At 41.1% G+C, this 15154-nt stretch overlaps 1 protein-coding gene across 3 annotated transcripts in view; it reads right to left on the bottom strand.

Moving 5' to 3' along the window:
- The window catches only part of dnai4 (dynein axonemal intermediate chain 4), a 20726-nt gene extending 5572 nt beyond the window's left edge, over positions 1–15154 (bottom strand). For 2 of the 3 annotated variants that reach the window (XR_006372283.1, XM_044133372.1), the window contains exons 1-14: positions 15017–15154; positions 14806–14917; positions 14284–14441; positions 12824–12930; positions 10719–10890; positions 10476–10615; positions 9149–9304; positions 8861–9046; positions 8518–8666; positions 7958–8044; positions 6619–6773; positions 6144–6304; positions 4900–4994; positions 4709–4807 (exon numbers count right to left, since the gene is read on the bottom strand). Coding sequence is in view for 2 of the 3 variants with exons in the window: in XM_044133372.1 (XP_043989307.1) it covers positions 4709–4807; positions 4900–4994; positions 6144–6304; positions 6619–6773; positions 7958–8044; positions 8518–8666; positions 8861–9046; positions 9149–9304; positions 10476–10615; positions 10719–10890; positions 12824–12930; positions 14284–14441; positions 14806–14917; positions 15017–15075 (1836 nt within the window). In the remaining variant the exon portion in view is untranslated. The remainder of the gene's footprint in view (positions 1–4708; positions 4808–4899; positions 4995–6143; positions 6305–6618; positions 6774–7957; positions 8045–8517; positions 8667–8860; positions 9047–9148; positions 9305–10475; positions 10616–10718; positions 10891–12823; positions 12931–14283; positions 14442–14805; positions 14918–15016) is intronic. The other variant, XM_044133373.1, reaches the window with a different exon arrangement.

Raw genomic sequence — 15154 nt, 5'->3', positions numbered from 1 at the left:
CTGAGGAAATGAGGAAGGGAGGGTCAGTGGAGAGCAGCGGAGTTGAGCCTTTTTTCATTCAGTGTCATCAACAGAAAGAGAAAAAGGCTGGAAGAGATGATAATGCCGATAATTAAAATGACGTGGATAGTTTTAATTTATCGTACGATTAATTGATTTATCGTTTATCACCAGGCCTACTGCAGAGACTTTAAAATTTAAAATCTAAAGCCACGGAACCTCTGGTTTGAACTGAGACTCCCTGATGAGGGCAAAAAACAGCTGTTGTGTTGCTTTGCTAACATGTTTTTTATTCAAAACGTTTTTATGTTTTACTTTATACAAGAAGAACAAAAGTACTCTAGTTAATTTAAAAATACCATTTTCAAAAAGAGCTACTCCATCCCGCTGCCACCAAGTGAAACAGAATTCAGGAAACACTCCAGTTTCCACCAAGGTAATGTAGAACTTGCTCTTCAACACACACAAATTACTTTATTTATTGATTCAGTAAGTAACTAAATTTTATTCAAAATGAAAACACTTTTTGGTCCAAATGTTTGTATTTGATTATTTTTAAAAATGACTGATTGCTGTTAATCAGCTAGGGCTAGTGAGTTTTTTGTAGAGAGAACAATGTATGGAAATGGAAATTATTGAGCTTGTTTTAATTTTTCATAAAAATAATAAATGGTGGGAGAGGATGCCGGTCAGACCTGGCAGGCCCAAACGTGTTGTGAGGGTCTGCTGGGAACCTCTGGCGAAATCCCCTGTGAGACGGAGCTTTAACTCCCATCTCCAGCAGAACTTCGAACACGTCCCGGGGGAGGTGGGGGACATGGAGTCTGAGTGGACCATGTTCTGTGCCTCCATTGTCAAGGCGACTCATCTGAGCTGTGGTTGCAAGGTTGTCGGTGCCTGTCGCAGCGGCAACCCTCGAACCCGTTGGTGGACACCTTCAGTGAGGGAAGCCGTCAGGCTGAAGAAGGAGTCCTATCGGGCCTTTTTGGCCTGTGGGACTCCGGAAGCAGCTGATGGGTACCGGCGAGCGAAGTGGCATGAAGCTTGGGTGGTTGCTGAGGCAAAAACTCGGGTGTGGGAGGAGTTTGGAGAGGCCATGGAGAAAGACTTCCGTACGGCTTCGAGGCGATTCTGGTCCACCATCCGGCGTCTCAGGAGGGGGAAAGCAGTGCAGCACCAACACTGTCTACAGTGGGGATGGTGTGCTGCTGACCTCAACTCAGGATGTTGTGGGCCGGTGGACAGAATACTTCAAAGACCTCCTCAATCTCATCAACATGCCTTCCATTGTGGAAGCTGAGCCTGGGGACTCTGGGTTGGGCTCTCCAATCTCTGGGGTCGAGGTCCCCCTGTTCAAAAAGAGGGACCGGAGGGTGTGCTCCAATTACAGGGGGTCACACTCTTAAGCCTCCCTGGCAAGGTCTATTCGGGGGTTCTGGAGAGGAGGGTCTGTCGGATAGTTGAACCTCGGATTCAGGAAGAGCAGTGTGGTTTTTGTCCTGGTCGTGGAACACTGGACCAGCTCTACACCCTCAGCAGGGTCCTGGAGGGTTCTGGGAGTTTGCCCAACCAGTGTACATGTGTTTCGTGGACTTGGAGAAGGCGTTCGACCGTGTCCCTCAGGGAGCCCTGTGGGGGGTTCTCCAGGAGTATGGGGTACCGGGCTCCTTGATACGGGCTGTCAGGTCCCTATATGACCGGTGTCAGAGTCTGGTCCGCACTGCCAGCAGTAAGTCGGGCTCGTTTCCGGTGAGAGTTGGACTCCGCCAGGGCTGCCCTTTGTCACCGATTCTGTTCATTACTTTTATGGACAGAATTTCTAGGGGCAGCCAGGGTGTTGAGGGGATCCGTTTTGGTGGCCTTAGGATTGCATCTCTGCTTTTTGCGGATGATGTGGGCCTATTGGCTTCATCGGGACGTGATCTGCAGCTCTCATTGGAGCGGTTCGCAGCCGAGTGTGAAGCGGCTGAGATGGCGATCAGTGCCTCCAAATGGTCTTGAGCCGGAAAAGGGTAGAGTGCCTTCTCCGGGTCAGGGGGGGTGTCCTGCCCCAAGTGGAGGAGTTCAAGTGTCTCGGCATCTTGTTCACAAATGAGGGAAGAAGGGAGCGGGAGATCAACAGGCGGATTGGCGCAACGTCTGCCGTCAAGGGGGCGTTGTACCGGTCCGTCGTGGTGAAGAGAGAGCTGAGCCAAAAAGCGATTCTGGTCCACCATCCGGCGTCTCGATTTACCGGTCGATCTACGTTCCCACCCTCATCTATGGTCATGAGCTTTGGGTCATGACCAAAAGAACGAGATCACGGATACAAGCGGCCGAAATGGGTTTTCTCCGTAGGGTGGCTGGGCTCTCCCTTAGAGGGACTCAGAGTAGAGCCGCTGCTCCTTCACGTCGAGAGGAGCCAATTGAGGTGGCTCGGGCATCTGGTCAGGATTCCTCCTGGACGCCTCCCTGGTGAGGTGTTCTGAGAATGTCCCACCGGGAGGAGGCCCCGGGGAAGACCAAGGACACGCTGGAGGGACTATGTCTCTCAGCTGGCCTGGGAACGCCTTGGGATTCCTCCGGAGGAGCTGGTGGAAGTGGCTGGGGAGAGGGAAGTCTGGGCCTCCCTTCTAAAGCTGCTACCCCCGCGACCCGACCCCGGTTAAGCGGAAGAAGATGGATGGATAAATCCATCTTATGGATAAATAATTGATTTATTACTTATTGTGACAAGCCTGACAGAGTTTGTAAAATAGACTGTGGCTAGAAAACCTTCGTACAAAACAACTGTTGCTTGTTTTTACCATGTAACATTGTTCACTGTACTGCCCAGGATGAAAAAACTTGAATTGAATTAAAATAATTTGATAAAATTCCTAATCACATCCCACCATACACTGAAAAAAAATACCTCTTTGGATAAACATAAAAAAAATCATGGAAAGGTTTTCCACCTGATTACGTTGCTTTATTTCAGCACCACGTAATTATGTTACTACTATTTAAAGCAAATGTGTTAGGTAGGGTGACCAAACGTCCGTATTTCCCGGGACATGTCCGTATTTCACGTTCTGTCCCAAGCGTCCCGGGTTTTTTTTAGGAAGTGAGGAAATGTCCTGTTTTTTAAATTACCTTCATTGGACCATTAAATTTACAGGCACTAGGGCACTGCGCCCGGCGCTGCGTGTGACATTAACCCTGAGCCGAGTCAGTGCGGGCAGCCCTGTTCTTCATCAGAAGATAAATAGCGTGGCTGTCAGTACACCAACAACATGCCAAAGCGCAAATGTATGTTTACCGACGATTTACAAAAGAGTTTCCCCGCTTTCAGACCGGGTCGAGACAATTAGCTCATTTGTTAATTTATTTTTTCCAATAGCCTACAGAACAGCCTCCCCAAGGTGTCCTGGTTTTCCCAAATGAAAATATGGTCACCCTAGTGTTAGGACAATTTAATTTATTAAGGTTATTCCAATGTAGAGCAATTGTGTTGGCTCAACCTATGTTATTACGGTTATTCTATGGTTGATTCTAAATTAAACGTGTTGGCTGAACTTAATATATTAAGTTAATTGGTTATTCCAATTTAAAGAAAATGTGTTGGCTCAGTATAATTTATTTAGGTTGATTCAACTCATTTACTCATTTGGACCCAATGTAATTTAAAAGAACCAGCTTTGGACCAAATAATTTACTTGACTAAGATTAATGGCAATTTAGTTGAAACAAACTTCTTTTTTTTTTCCTCCAAAGCATTTTTGCGGCTCTAGTGGCTCATATTTTTATTGTGAGATCATAGGCTGACAGGGTGAGGATATGGTAAAGGTTGCCAGGACCGGGAGTTGAACCAGTAACGTCTGTGTTGAGGACTAAGGCCTCCAAACGTGCAGTGTGCTAAACCGCTGCACCACCACATCACGCTGGAGAAACCATCTTATGTTACAGTGATACCTTCACACTACTTATTAAGTTGATCCAACTCATGAAAATTAAGTTAGCTCAACTAACATGCTTCGTGCTGAAAGAAAGTTAATTAATCATGTGGAAATCCTTTCCATGATTTAATTACGTTAATTCAAAAAAAGTTGTTTTCTTTAAAAAAGACTTTTTTTACAGTTCTTAAATGCTGAAAGAAAGAACTGCACTGTCACAGTGCAGTTCTTAAATGCCAATAGTTCCCTGCAGAGAAAAACTAATATCTATAGTTTAATGTGTAACTAAAACCACTTTGAAGTTTTCCCAGGCGCAAAACAGTGATGTCTCATAATCTCTCGTGATCCCCTGATCTCACTAGACCCTCTTCGGAGGGAAATGACTCTGACTAAATTGAATCACGTTATTTCAACTTTAATACATGTTATTCAAGTTGAGACAAAAACGATTGTCTCGCGTGAACTCGCGTGACATCCTGTGATCTCACTCGGCTTCAGCACTTCATCAGTCTGACTATAATGAATCATGTTATCTCAACATGATTAAATTTCATAAACGTGAAGTTGTTGAATTTCTTGTTTATCCAACATGATTGTATCACATTTTTGTTTGAAACATGAAATTATTTAGTTAAAAGTACATGATATTCTTTTGTTAATCTGATAACCCCCTAAGTTCATTTTTTACAGTGTAGTAATATTATGTTTGTAAATGTAAAAAAGTGTGACCTAGTTTTAGTGGATTTCACTGCAGTGGAAGAAAGAGGAGGTGACTTTTACTGTGTCAAACGTACAAGATGTTTCCTGTAAGTTTCCAGAAACTGGTGACCGTTGGAGCAGGAACACTTGAGGATGTTTCCCTCCCAGGTACCAGTCAAATAGATGTTGGAGTCCTGTAGGAGCATAGTGCCACAAACAGAAACATGCTATGAGCCAGCTGGCATGTGAGCAGCCAGTAACTTACAGATATTCTGGAGCAACTTACACTTGGATGAAAGTCAAAGCACAGACCAGGGGTGAGAACAGACAGCACACACTCTGCTGTCTTCTTATTATTCATCTGCTTGAGTTTCATCAGGTCTATACAATAACAAATTAAATATTTAGTTGTTAATCTTATTAAGAGCATAATCTTAACTGAAGAAAAAGGGTGACTTTAACAAAACAACGACCTACCCTTAATATCTAGCTTGTTTCACAACAACCAATGTAGTAATTTTAGCTCTTTGAAGTGGGAATAAATTTGCTCACAGAAACATTTTAAAGTCTTTTCAAATCTTAAAGTGGTAGTATTATGTGTTGTCCAAACACATAGAGGAAATGTCTAGCACAATCAAGTAACTATTACTTTCAGTTGTTATAAAAACAACTAAACAACTATATACAGGGTGGGCCATAAGTTTCCATACATAGAAAACAATAAACATTTTATATTGGACAACCATTTTTATTTTTGCGGGACTCTGTCCAATCACTGCACATTTCTAGTTTTCTGAAACTTGCAAATAAGTTTTGCCACAGTGTTGTGTGTGATGCTCGTTCCATGTTTTCTGTTAAAGTTTCGTGCCACCATGTGACTGCTTCCTGATCCAGCCATCAGTATAATTTCATTTCTCTACTCTTCTGTCAAATGCATCTTCTTGGGAATCTGAAATATAAAAGAAATATACATTTTGCATTCTCCTATGTATGGAAACTTATGGCCCAACCTGTATATCAAATATGACTTAAAAGAAATTGCACTTTGATACTTAGCATCTTGAAATTGGGCTTGTGTCTCTAAAAACTCCTGCTCTTTCTGAAACTCCACCATCAGGAAGTCATCACAATATCACTCCTCTATTAATCCTTCAACAACCTTCTAGTGCATCTTGAAGGTGGCACTAGGTCCAGGCGTTTTGCACAGCTGAATGGTTGCCATGGGAGATCAAAAGAATTCTCAAAACATACATGAAAGAATCAAGGCAACACTCCAGATATGTTTTTGATAACATGATGTAAAGCTCAAAAAAGTTGATTTAATATAACACTGTCCCTTTAAATGTCTATATTAATCCTTCATATATCTACACATCTTGTTTTTGGAACATATGGATATGCATCTTGTTTTTCACATATAAATGTTAGGAAAATCCATAGAGGCTTTAAATAAGGTGTTGCTTCATTTTGCCTCAAAGAGGACTGTGAGCTGGAAATTGAAAAGGCAGATTTTACAGTGGAGAACTGTACCTGTACAGTCAAGGCCACCGTTGATGACAAACCACTTGCAGATTCTGCCGTCTGCTCCCACAGAGTACAGAGACTCAACCTTCTCCTCTCCAGTGAAGCTCAGTTCTTGTTGGTTCCACCTGAGCTGCCACACTGGTCCAAGGTGTCTTTTGGCACATTCACTGCATACCGGAAGAAACAGAACAGCAACCTAGGAAAGTAACTCAGGGATGTACCAGATGTTGGCATTGGTGTTAACTATCAAAGTTTATTTCAATCTTGTTGCTGTGTGTATTAAGAGAGGGCGTGTCATAGTGAAGCAGAGAAGGAATCTCAACAGTATGGTCATTTCTTCACACTGTGGAATAGTTATGACAGCGATATTGATATCGGGTGTCACTACTGGGCCATACTTTCATTTCGGTGCATCTCTAATTGAACTTATCTTTAAATAATGATAAGAGAGCCGCACCATCCACCAACACTTATTCCTCACCGGCTGCTGATGAAAGGTGTCTTATTATCTGCACTCTGCACATTGTGGATAGCAATGCTGCCGTCACACATCCCCACAGCCAGCTGCCCAGGGCTGTTGGATGAAAAATCCACAGTTGTCACAGCGCTGTCACAGTTAATGATTCGCTCAGGCCACTGCAAGAAGAGAAGAAGGAAAACAGCTGAAGCTTCTACATACCTAACCAGCCCATCACCTATCTTGAAGGACAACTAGAGACTAACAATGACAAGACAGAACAAATGTAGTAGAAATCACGAGTCCAAAGGCTGCTGAACATTCTATACACTGATACGTAAAGCTACTTGTTGTCAGTGAAGCAGTAAATGGCCTGTATGTGTACAGTGCTTTATCAAGTCCAGAGGACCCCAAAGCACTTCACATTACATTCAGTCATTCACACACAAACACACCCTCACACTCACACATGAAGCAGACAACTGCAATATTTTTTATTTTGTAACCTACCCAGGTCCCTCTTGAAAATGAGATCTAGATCTCAATGAAGTTCACCTGGTTAAATAAAGGAAATTAAAAAAAGAAATAAATGCATCTACCAGTAGTTGGGTAAGAAATGTTGTCAATGGCCAACATACAGGAAAACATGGTGGAGGTCTACAGGATTTTTAACCCAACACTACTGTAGACCAGATGATGGCAACTTCCTTGCATGTCAATGCCCTGCATGCTGCAGCTGTTCCATTGTTTTAGCATGAAGTAATATGATCAAACATGGACAAAGTGTAGAGGTGAACTGTTTGTGACACTATATCTGCTGTTATTCCTGTGAATAAATGAGAGATTTTGCATGCACTCTGATGTGTGATTTCTGCCTCTGCAAAGGTCTTTTATAAACAACCAAATACTGTAAGGCATCTAATTTTCTGGTTAGCAATCTGATTTTATAATCGGATGTTATGGGCTGCTTCCTTGGGAATTAAAGTGTCCAGGCCACCTGTCCAGGGTGGCCGGGAACGTAGCTGGAGATTGGCACCAGCAACCTTCCTGACCCCATTAGGGACAAGGGTGAAGAGAAAATGGATGGATGGATGGATGGATGGATGGATGGATGGATGGATGGATGGATGGATGGATGGATGGATGGATGGATGGATGGATGGATGGATGGATGGATGGATGGATGGATGGATGGATGGATGGATAGATGGATGGATGGATGGATGGATGGATGGTACAGTCAGAACATCTTGTTTGATTTGACAGCAGTGTTTGATTATTGTCCTAACCTATACATCCTCCAGATTTATTACTGACACTACACAAACATCTGATTACTGAGGAGACATGAAGTCAGTCATACCGTCGGGTTTTTAATAGACCAGCAGCACACCAGACCCTGTTCATGGTTTCTGTGGTCAGTCTCACCATAACCTACAGCAAGGAGGTCCTGGCACAAAAACACCACAGTCAATGTTATGATGAGGTGAAGATATCAGTGGCAACAACTGTGCAATTATATAACAGAGACACATAAAAATGTTCATTGTGAGGTCTTGGCTTAGAAGTCAACAAGCAGCTAATTGTAATCCAGAAGCTGAAGGAAATGGCTTAATGGTAATAAGACCAGTATAACATCAACGGTCAGTGGAAATGCAACTTATGATTCTGCTCTTTGATACTGATAATTATTCACAAAGGAAATGAGGATAGAAGGCAATACCTCATCAGTGACATTTTGTGCCATAAATGTAACATGACAATAGAAAAAGAAAGCATTTTTGGTGAAACTTGGGGCCAAAAAATCTGGATTCTAGATGCCTACTTAATAAAGTCATGTTTAGTGGGAAATTATTATTTCAATGTATGTCCTGTTACACAGTTTTTCCTGTACATGTATCAGCTGGGTAGTGTGTGTCTTACCGGGTTTTTTTTGTTCCAGGCCATGCTACTGACCCTACAGCCTCTGCTGAGCTCACAATGGAAAACCCAGAGACACTGTAGGGCTGGAGAGCAGGAAGTCTCTGCTTCACTCTGTTCCTCTTCTTTGGGTTTTACAAGTCTGTCAGGGTCTGAGAAAATCATTGTAATCACTTTCTTGACCTCAAATATATATATATATATATATATATATATATATATATATATATATATATATATATATATATATATATATATATATATATATATATATATATATATATATATATATATATATATATATATATATATATATATATATATATATATATATATATGAAATTACCTTCCAGCAAAGGCAGCTTTCTGTAAGCAGCCAGCTGGTTTTGGAAGTTGTTCCGCAGTACGGTCCTCTCCATTAGAAGTAAGGAGTACTGGAATTGATCTGACATCATGATGAACTCAAAGTCTACTTGTGTGTTTAAACTGCTGCCAACTGTTTCTACATCTTTCAGCGAACAGGAAGAAATAACTGTAAAGGAATATGTGTGAGTTACATTGGTTTTAAAACAACCAAACTGAAGCCAGACATCTCTTTTACATGACTTCAACTCTGTCACCTGTACCAGGTTACCTGTACTAGCTGAGCTGGTCAGGGACAGACTCCTCTCTGGACTTCTCCTGGAGTCCACGACAGTCTCTGCATCATTGGTCTGTTTCTTTTCAGGGCTGTAAACCATCACTTCCTGCTCTGGAGGTGCATACATGTCGAAGGTGGACACAATCGTGGCTATAGATAGGGATGAAATTCTTTTTAAAACACTTCCACTGTATGAAGGATTATGTTTGTGTTTAAAAACTGAAGATGAATATCTATAAAGAAAACTATTTGTCAGAATGTTATGATGTAAACTATGGTGTCCTACAATGCTCAATATTAGCTTTCACTCTCTTTAATCTTTATGCAGGGTCATTGGCAGATATGGCATTCATGTAGTCATTTTCATAGCTAAGCTGACAACATTATCTCCTGATGACATCAGACCCATTACTGCAATGTTTAAACATATTTTAGGTATTAATTCATAGCACATATTTTCCTTCAGTTAAATATGAACAAAACTAAAGTTTTAGTTTTTGTCAAAGAAATTCAAGCAGAAAAACTTCAAACACTGACAATGAATCGTTCAGGCCAGGTCAAAACTCTGTTCAGTCCTAGTCCAATGCAGAGACTTGATTCAGTTCAGTCTTTTACAACATGTGAGACACATTGCTGTGCTAACAAAAAGAAACTTCAGATATCAGGTGCCAGAATGCTGATGAGGCCCAGAAAGCAAACTCCCATATCACTGATTTTAAAGTTTCTTAACTGGCTTCTTGTCCACATTAGAATTGATTTCAAATGTTTTAAACTCTAAATGGTCTTATGTTTGCATATGTAATGTTTATAGAAAAGATTTGTCGAGCTGCAAATAGGAAATTAGCTTGTTAGCAACCTTGAACGGTCCAGCCAAACATTTATGCTAGAATGTTTGTATTTGTGTGAAACTAAATTTTATCTTTAAATAACTTGATTCTCAGGGTTGGCCCTGTATCTTTCTAAGGTTTGTTAAGCTTCAAAACGGCGTAACATTTAATAATAACAATTAAAACTTAGCAAAGTTTGACACTGTCAAGCAAAAAGGTTTGACATCACGCAACAAAAAACCCCCATGAAAAACCTATTTAAATGAAACAAACAACACTTAGCCTGGTGGTGGGGTAAGTAAAGCCTGGTGACCCACCAGGCTGACAAAACACTGGGGGAAACCCTGTTCAGCAATATATAGGTTTTATGTCAATAATTCTTGACATAAAAAACATTGTCAGATTTTCTTCACTTATATAATGGGAAAAAACATTTTAATTTTTTTGAGTTTGGTATATACTTTTTTTAGTGAACGTATTGTCTTGAACCAAACCTGTGTCCACCATGAGCATGAGGTTGTTCTGTATCTGTTTGTTCTTAGTTGCTCCATTCAGTGTCTGCATGCCTCGCTCCACATACTGCTCATTATTTCCTCTGTTTCTGCAAACTTCAGAATACTGTTTATTTCTCTCTCTGAAATACAAAACAAGGTTGAGTTAACAATAGCGTCTTCCAATCAGAGATAAAATCTATTTAAATATTGGTAAAAAAAAAAAAAAGAAACAATTTCTCTTACATTATGACATCTGCATCATCAGCATTCACTGACACTAAGGTAGGGGGAATGTCCAGCAGAGTAATAGTGTCTGTCTCTGTGATTAGAATGTCTTTAATCCCTTTCAACAGAGCTTGTGTCATTTGTTCTTTCACTGAGCCTCTTTTCCTCTTTTCATCTGGCAACAAAGATTCTACAAAACAGAAAAATGTTAAAAAGGTGTCTTTTTCAGTAAGGAACAGAAACGCGCATAATGAATGGAGTAGAACAAAATATCTGATTTATGCTTTGAGCTCTCAACGTCAGCTAGTCAAGAAACACGCTGCATTTGGAGACGTCGGCTGTCTTTTGGAAACCTGAGGCTTTTGGTAACGATCTACACTCTCAAAACATAGAAGCAGCAGCAAAGCTTTACAAAAACCAGTGCAAAGAAACTGGTTGTAAAGTCACAGTCGGTGTGTACATCTCTAAATACAGTGGCTTGAAAAAGTATTCATACCCCTTGAACTTTTCCATAGTGATTTAATTATATTTCCTTTGAGTTTTATGTGAAAGACCAAAACAAAACGGTATGGAAATGTGAAATAGAAAAAAACTTGATTTGACTCAAAACATTTTTTCAAATAAAAAATTTATAAAAAGATTTGCCAAGCTTTGAACGTCTCACAGAACTCTGTTCAGTCCATCATCTGGAATTAGAAAGCGTGTGGAGCAACTGTAACAAGACAAGGCCGTCCACCTAAACTTCCAGCTGAACAAGGAGAGCTCTGATCAGAGATGCAGCCAAGAGGCCCATGGTGACTCTGGACCAAAGGCAGAGATCCACAGCTCAGAGGAGGAATCTGTCCACAGGACAACTGTTAGTCATCACTGCACAAATGTGATCTTTCTGGAAGAGTGGCAAGAAGAAACCCATTAGAAGTCCTGTTTGCAGTTTTCCAGGAGCCATGCTGGACGCAACAAACGTGGAAGAATAAGTTTTGGTCAGACCAGAACCAAATTCAGCTTTTTAGGCCGCTGTTAGGAGAACTAACACTGCCCATCACTCTGAACACACCATGCCCACTGACAAACATGATGGTGGCAGCATCATGCTCTGAGGTTGCTACTCTTCAGCAGGGACAGGGAAGACGGTCAGAGTTGATATGAAGATGGATGGAGTCAAATACAGGACAATGGAGTCTGCAACAGACATGAGAACGGAGCAGAGCTTCACCTTCCAGCAGGACAAGCACCCTAAACATAAAGACAGGCTACAATGGAATGATTTCAAGTAAAACATATCCATGTGTTAGAATGGTCTAGTCCAGTGGTTCCCAATTCCGGTCCTCAGGGCCCCCCTGACTGCATGTTTTAGATGTGCCTCTATACCAGAACAGCTGATTCAAATGATTGCATGACATCTTCTGCAGGCATCAAGTACTGCAGGAGCCTGTTAATCACCCAAAGATTCAATCCAGGTGTGTGGCAGAAGGGAAACACCTGAAACATGCAGTCAGGGGGGCCCTGAGGACTGGAATTGGGAAACACTGGTCTAGTCAAAGTCCAGACATTAACCCAATCGAGATCTGAAACCCGCTGTTCACAAATGCTCTCCATCTAATCTGACTTAAGTTCAGTTGTTTTGCAAAGAAGACTGGGCAAAACTACATCAATACGGTACAGAGAGCTGAATACTTTTACACATCACACTTTTCAGTTTTCATACGTAAAAAAATGTTTGAATCATGTATTATGTTTTTTCTAATTCACAATTGTTTACCACTTTGTGTTGGTCTGTCACGTTAAATTCCAAAGAAATATATTTATGTTTATGGTTGTAATAAGGCAAAATATGGAGAGGTTGAAGAGGTGTGAATACTTTGCAAGTTACTGTATATATCAGGGGTGGGCACTCCTGGTCCTGGAGGGTCGGTCTCCTGCAACTTTTAGATATATCTCTACTTCAACACACCTGAGTCAAATAATGAGGTCATTATCAGAACTCTGAAGAACCCGACTGCACTGAGGAGGAGATTCAGCTGTTGGATTCAGGTGTGTTGGACCAGGGAGACTCTAAGAGCTGCAGGACACTGGCCCTCCAGGACCAGGAGTGCCCACCCCTGATATATATTGTGGTCATGAACCTGGTAAGTTGAAGGGAAAGTCACGTCTGCAAAATGTTTCCTCCATTTCCTCGTTCACAGACTCTATGGTTGACTGGCTGGATATCCTGCTGCTACCCAAAACGGACCTGAAAAACAACGTCAGAGCAGATGTTTACTACATAGTCATCATGACAAAAAGCATCTTCCTCACTAACACTGATTGACAGGAAGGTTGTTGAATTGTATTTTATTTGAATTTTGAAGAGCTCTACCCTCAATATTGTATGTGAATGATTTTTAGAGCTTTCTCACATTTTCTAATGGCACATGGTGGTATCAACATGGTTGAATTTGGTGCCTTAGCATTACCTGCTGCTAACTCCTAGGTTGTTATAGTGCTTTACCATTAGTAGAACTAATGTTAATGATTAAACATAAACATTAGTTTACATTAAACATAAACTAAACTAATGTTAAACTAATGTTTATGCTAGCTAAAAAAGTTCAGTCAATGCAGTTAACTTTTTAGCTAGCCGTGCCCACCACTGCTATTTGATGATTTAACAATGTTAGTTTTTGAAAATAGCGCTTTATAATGCAGACCTGAAGGAAAAGATCTACACAATTTTTGTCAACAAAAATTGTGGGAATAATCCCACAGCTCAAGTGGGATTATTCCCAATCCTGTACAAGTCCTGGATGTGGAGCTGGTCAGCCCTGACAATGGTTTCTGCAAACCTAATTGTTCATTGTAGTTTAAACCAATCCTATTTTGAGGCTGAGTCAAACCACAAAGTGATAGATAAACACAGGCTAAACTGCCTAATGGCTGCATAGGAGATGACCAGCAGCTCCTGTGAAAAGTTGCCCCTCAAAAAAGACAAATACAGACTAATTTTGTCAAAAAGAAGTGAGACCTTCAGCTGCTTCCACTTGGGGAAATTTCTACTACAACGAACCATAGCTGAAACAACAACATCTACAGAAAGGCAGTCAGAATTTTAGTGTCTAGTTGCATCACAGAGTGCTTTTAAATCACTGGGTAGGATGCTGGCCTGATAAGTCTTCAAGGAATTGATTTCCTGACTTCCTCCTTATGACTGAATAGATAACCATGTAAATCTTAAATTTTGGAGCTCTTCATTCAGCTGAAGGTTTTGTTATCACTACTTGCATTCTGGGGGACCAGGGTTCTAAACATTGCTATCTGGGTTTGATGCTACATGTGTTACGTCTTTACTTTTTGGCCACTTTCATCTGGAACTTGGCTGGTGTGTGCTCACAATTTTTTCTTCACGCCATTACATCATTGTCAATTTTTGACATGGAACTTAAGAGAACTATTATGAGCAACAAGGTATAATACAACTGAAAAAAATGTCTGTACAAATGATGATAATACTCTGTAAACAGAAGAGCTGCTGAATAAACAGCTTGAACCCCTCCTGAACAGGTCAACTCCCCACCTCCTGCTGGTGCACAGCACTGAGCTCTCGTACCTTGAAAAAGGCATAGTGAAGCTCCCAGTGAACGTTGTCTGGTCTGATGTTGATCCAGCAGAGAGTTCATCCATCAAGAACCTGCTGCCTGGCTCTGCTCCAAGATCTGTCCGGTAAAATGGCTGAGGAGTCACATCATTGTTTTCCTCATCAAACACCTGAACACAGGAGAACAGACGGCTATATCTGTTGCATTGAACACCTCTGAACATTTAAAAGCAGCAAAATAGCAAGTACATTTCTTTAAATGCATAATATTTCCTTATTCAGTAAATATTACAAATTTTAACTTAGTTAATATGACATAATTTAGTAAATATTAGGCTACAAAGCCCCTTTGATGTTTTTAGATTTTCTTAGGCACTTAATTTAATAGTAAATAGGGAGAAGAAGGGGAACACTAGCAACAAATGGTAAGAACTGTAACATCTGTACATGGTGCGTCACCCAGCGCCTTTGTTCAGGCATTCATGCGGTTAACAAGAATTTGTAATTATTTGTCGAGTTCACGGTGTAAGTTACCCGAACAACTTGTCTCGGAGTAGGACCTGCCATTCTGTCCAGAATTTTGCTACCGCTGAAAGTAAAACTCCGTCTGCTGGACAAGGCGAGCAAGCTGCTGCCGCGTTTAGAGCTACGAAACACCATAAGGGTAAATTAGCACAGCTACCAATGCTTTTATTTAACAATATATTAACGAACTTAATGTTTATGAACTGAGCTGTCAACTTACGGCTTCAGCATCACTGTACATCTCATTTTTTCCCCTTCATTTGCTACAGAAGTAGACATGATGGAACGGCTTCTGTTGTGGCTTGTTGTCGGGGCAACACAAAGTCACTGCGGCGAAGAGGGCAAACACTGACCCCTA

This window comes from Gambusia affinis, linkage group LG12, assembly GCF_019740435.1.
Source record: "Gambusia affinis linkage group LG12, SWU_Gaff_1.0, whole genome shotgun sequence".
NCBI classification, from domain to species: domain Eukaryota; kingdom Metazoa; phylum Chordata; class Actinopteri; order Cyprinodontiformes; family Poeciliidae; genus Gambusia; species Gambusia affinis.
This window is presented reverse-complemented; position numbering and strand designations above follow the sequence as displayed.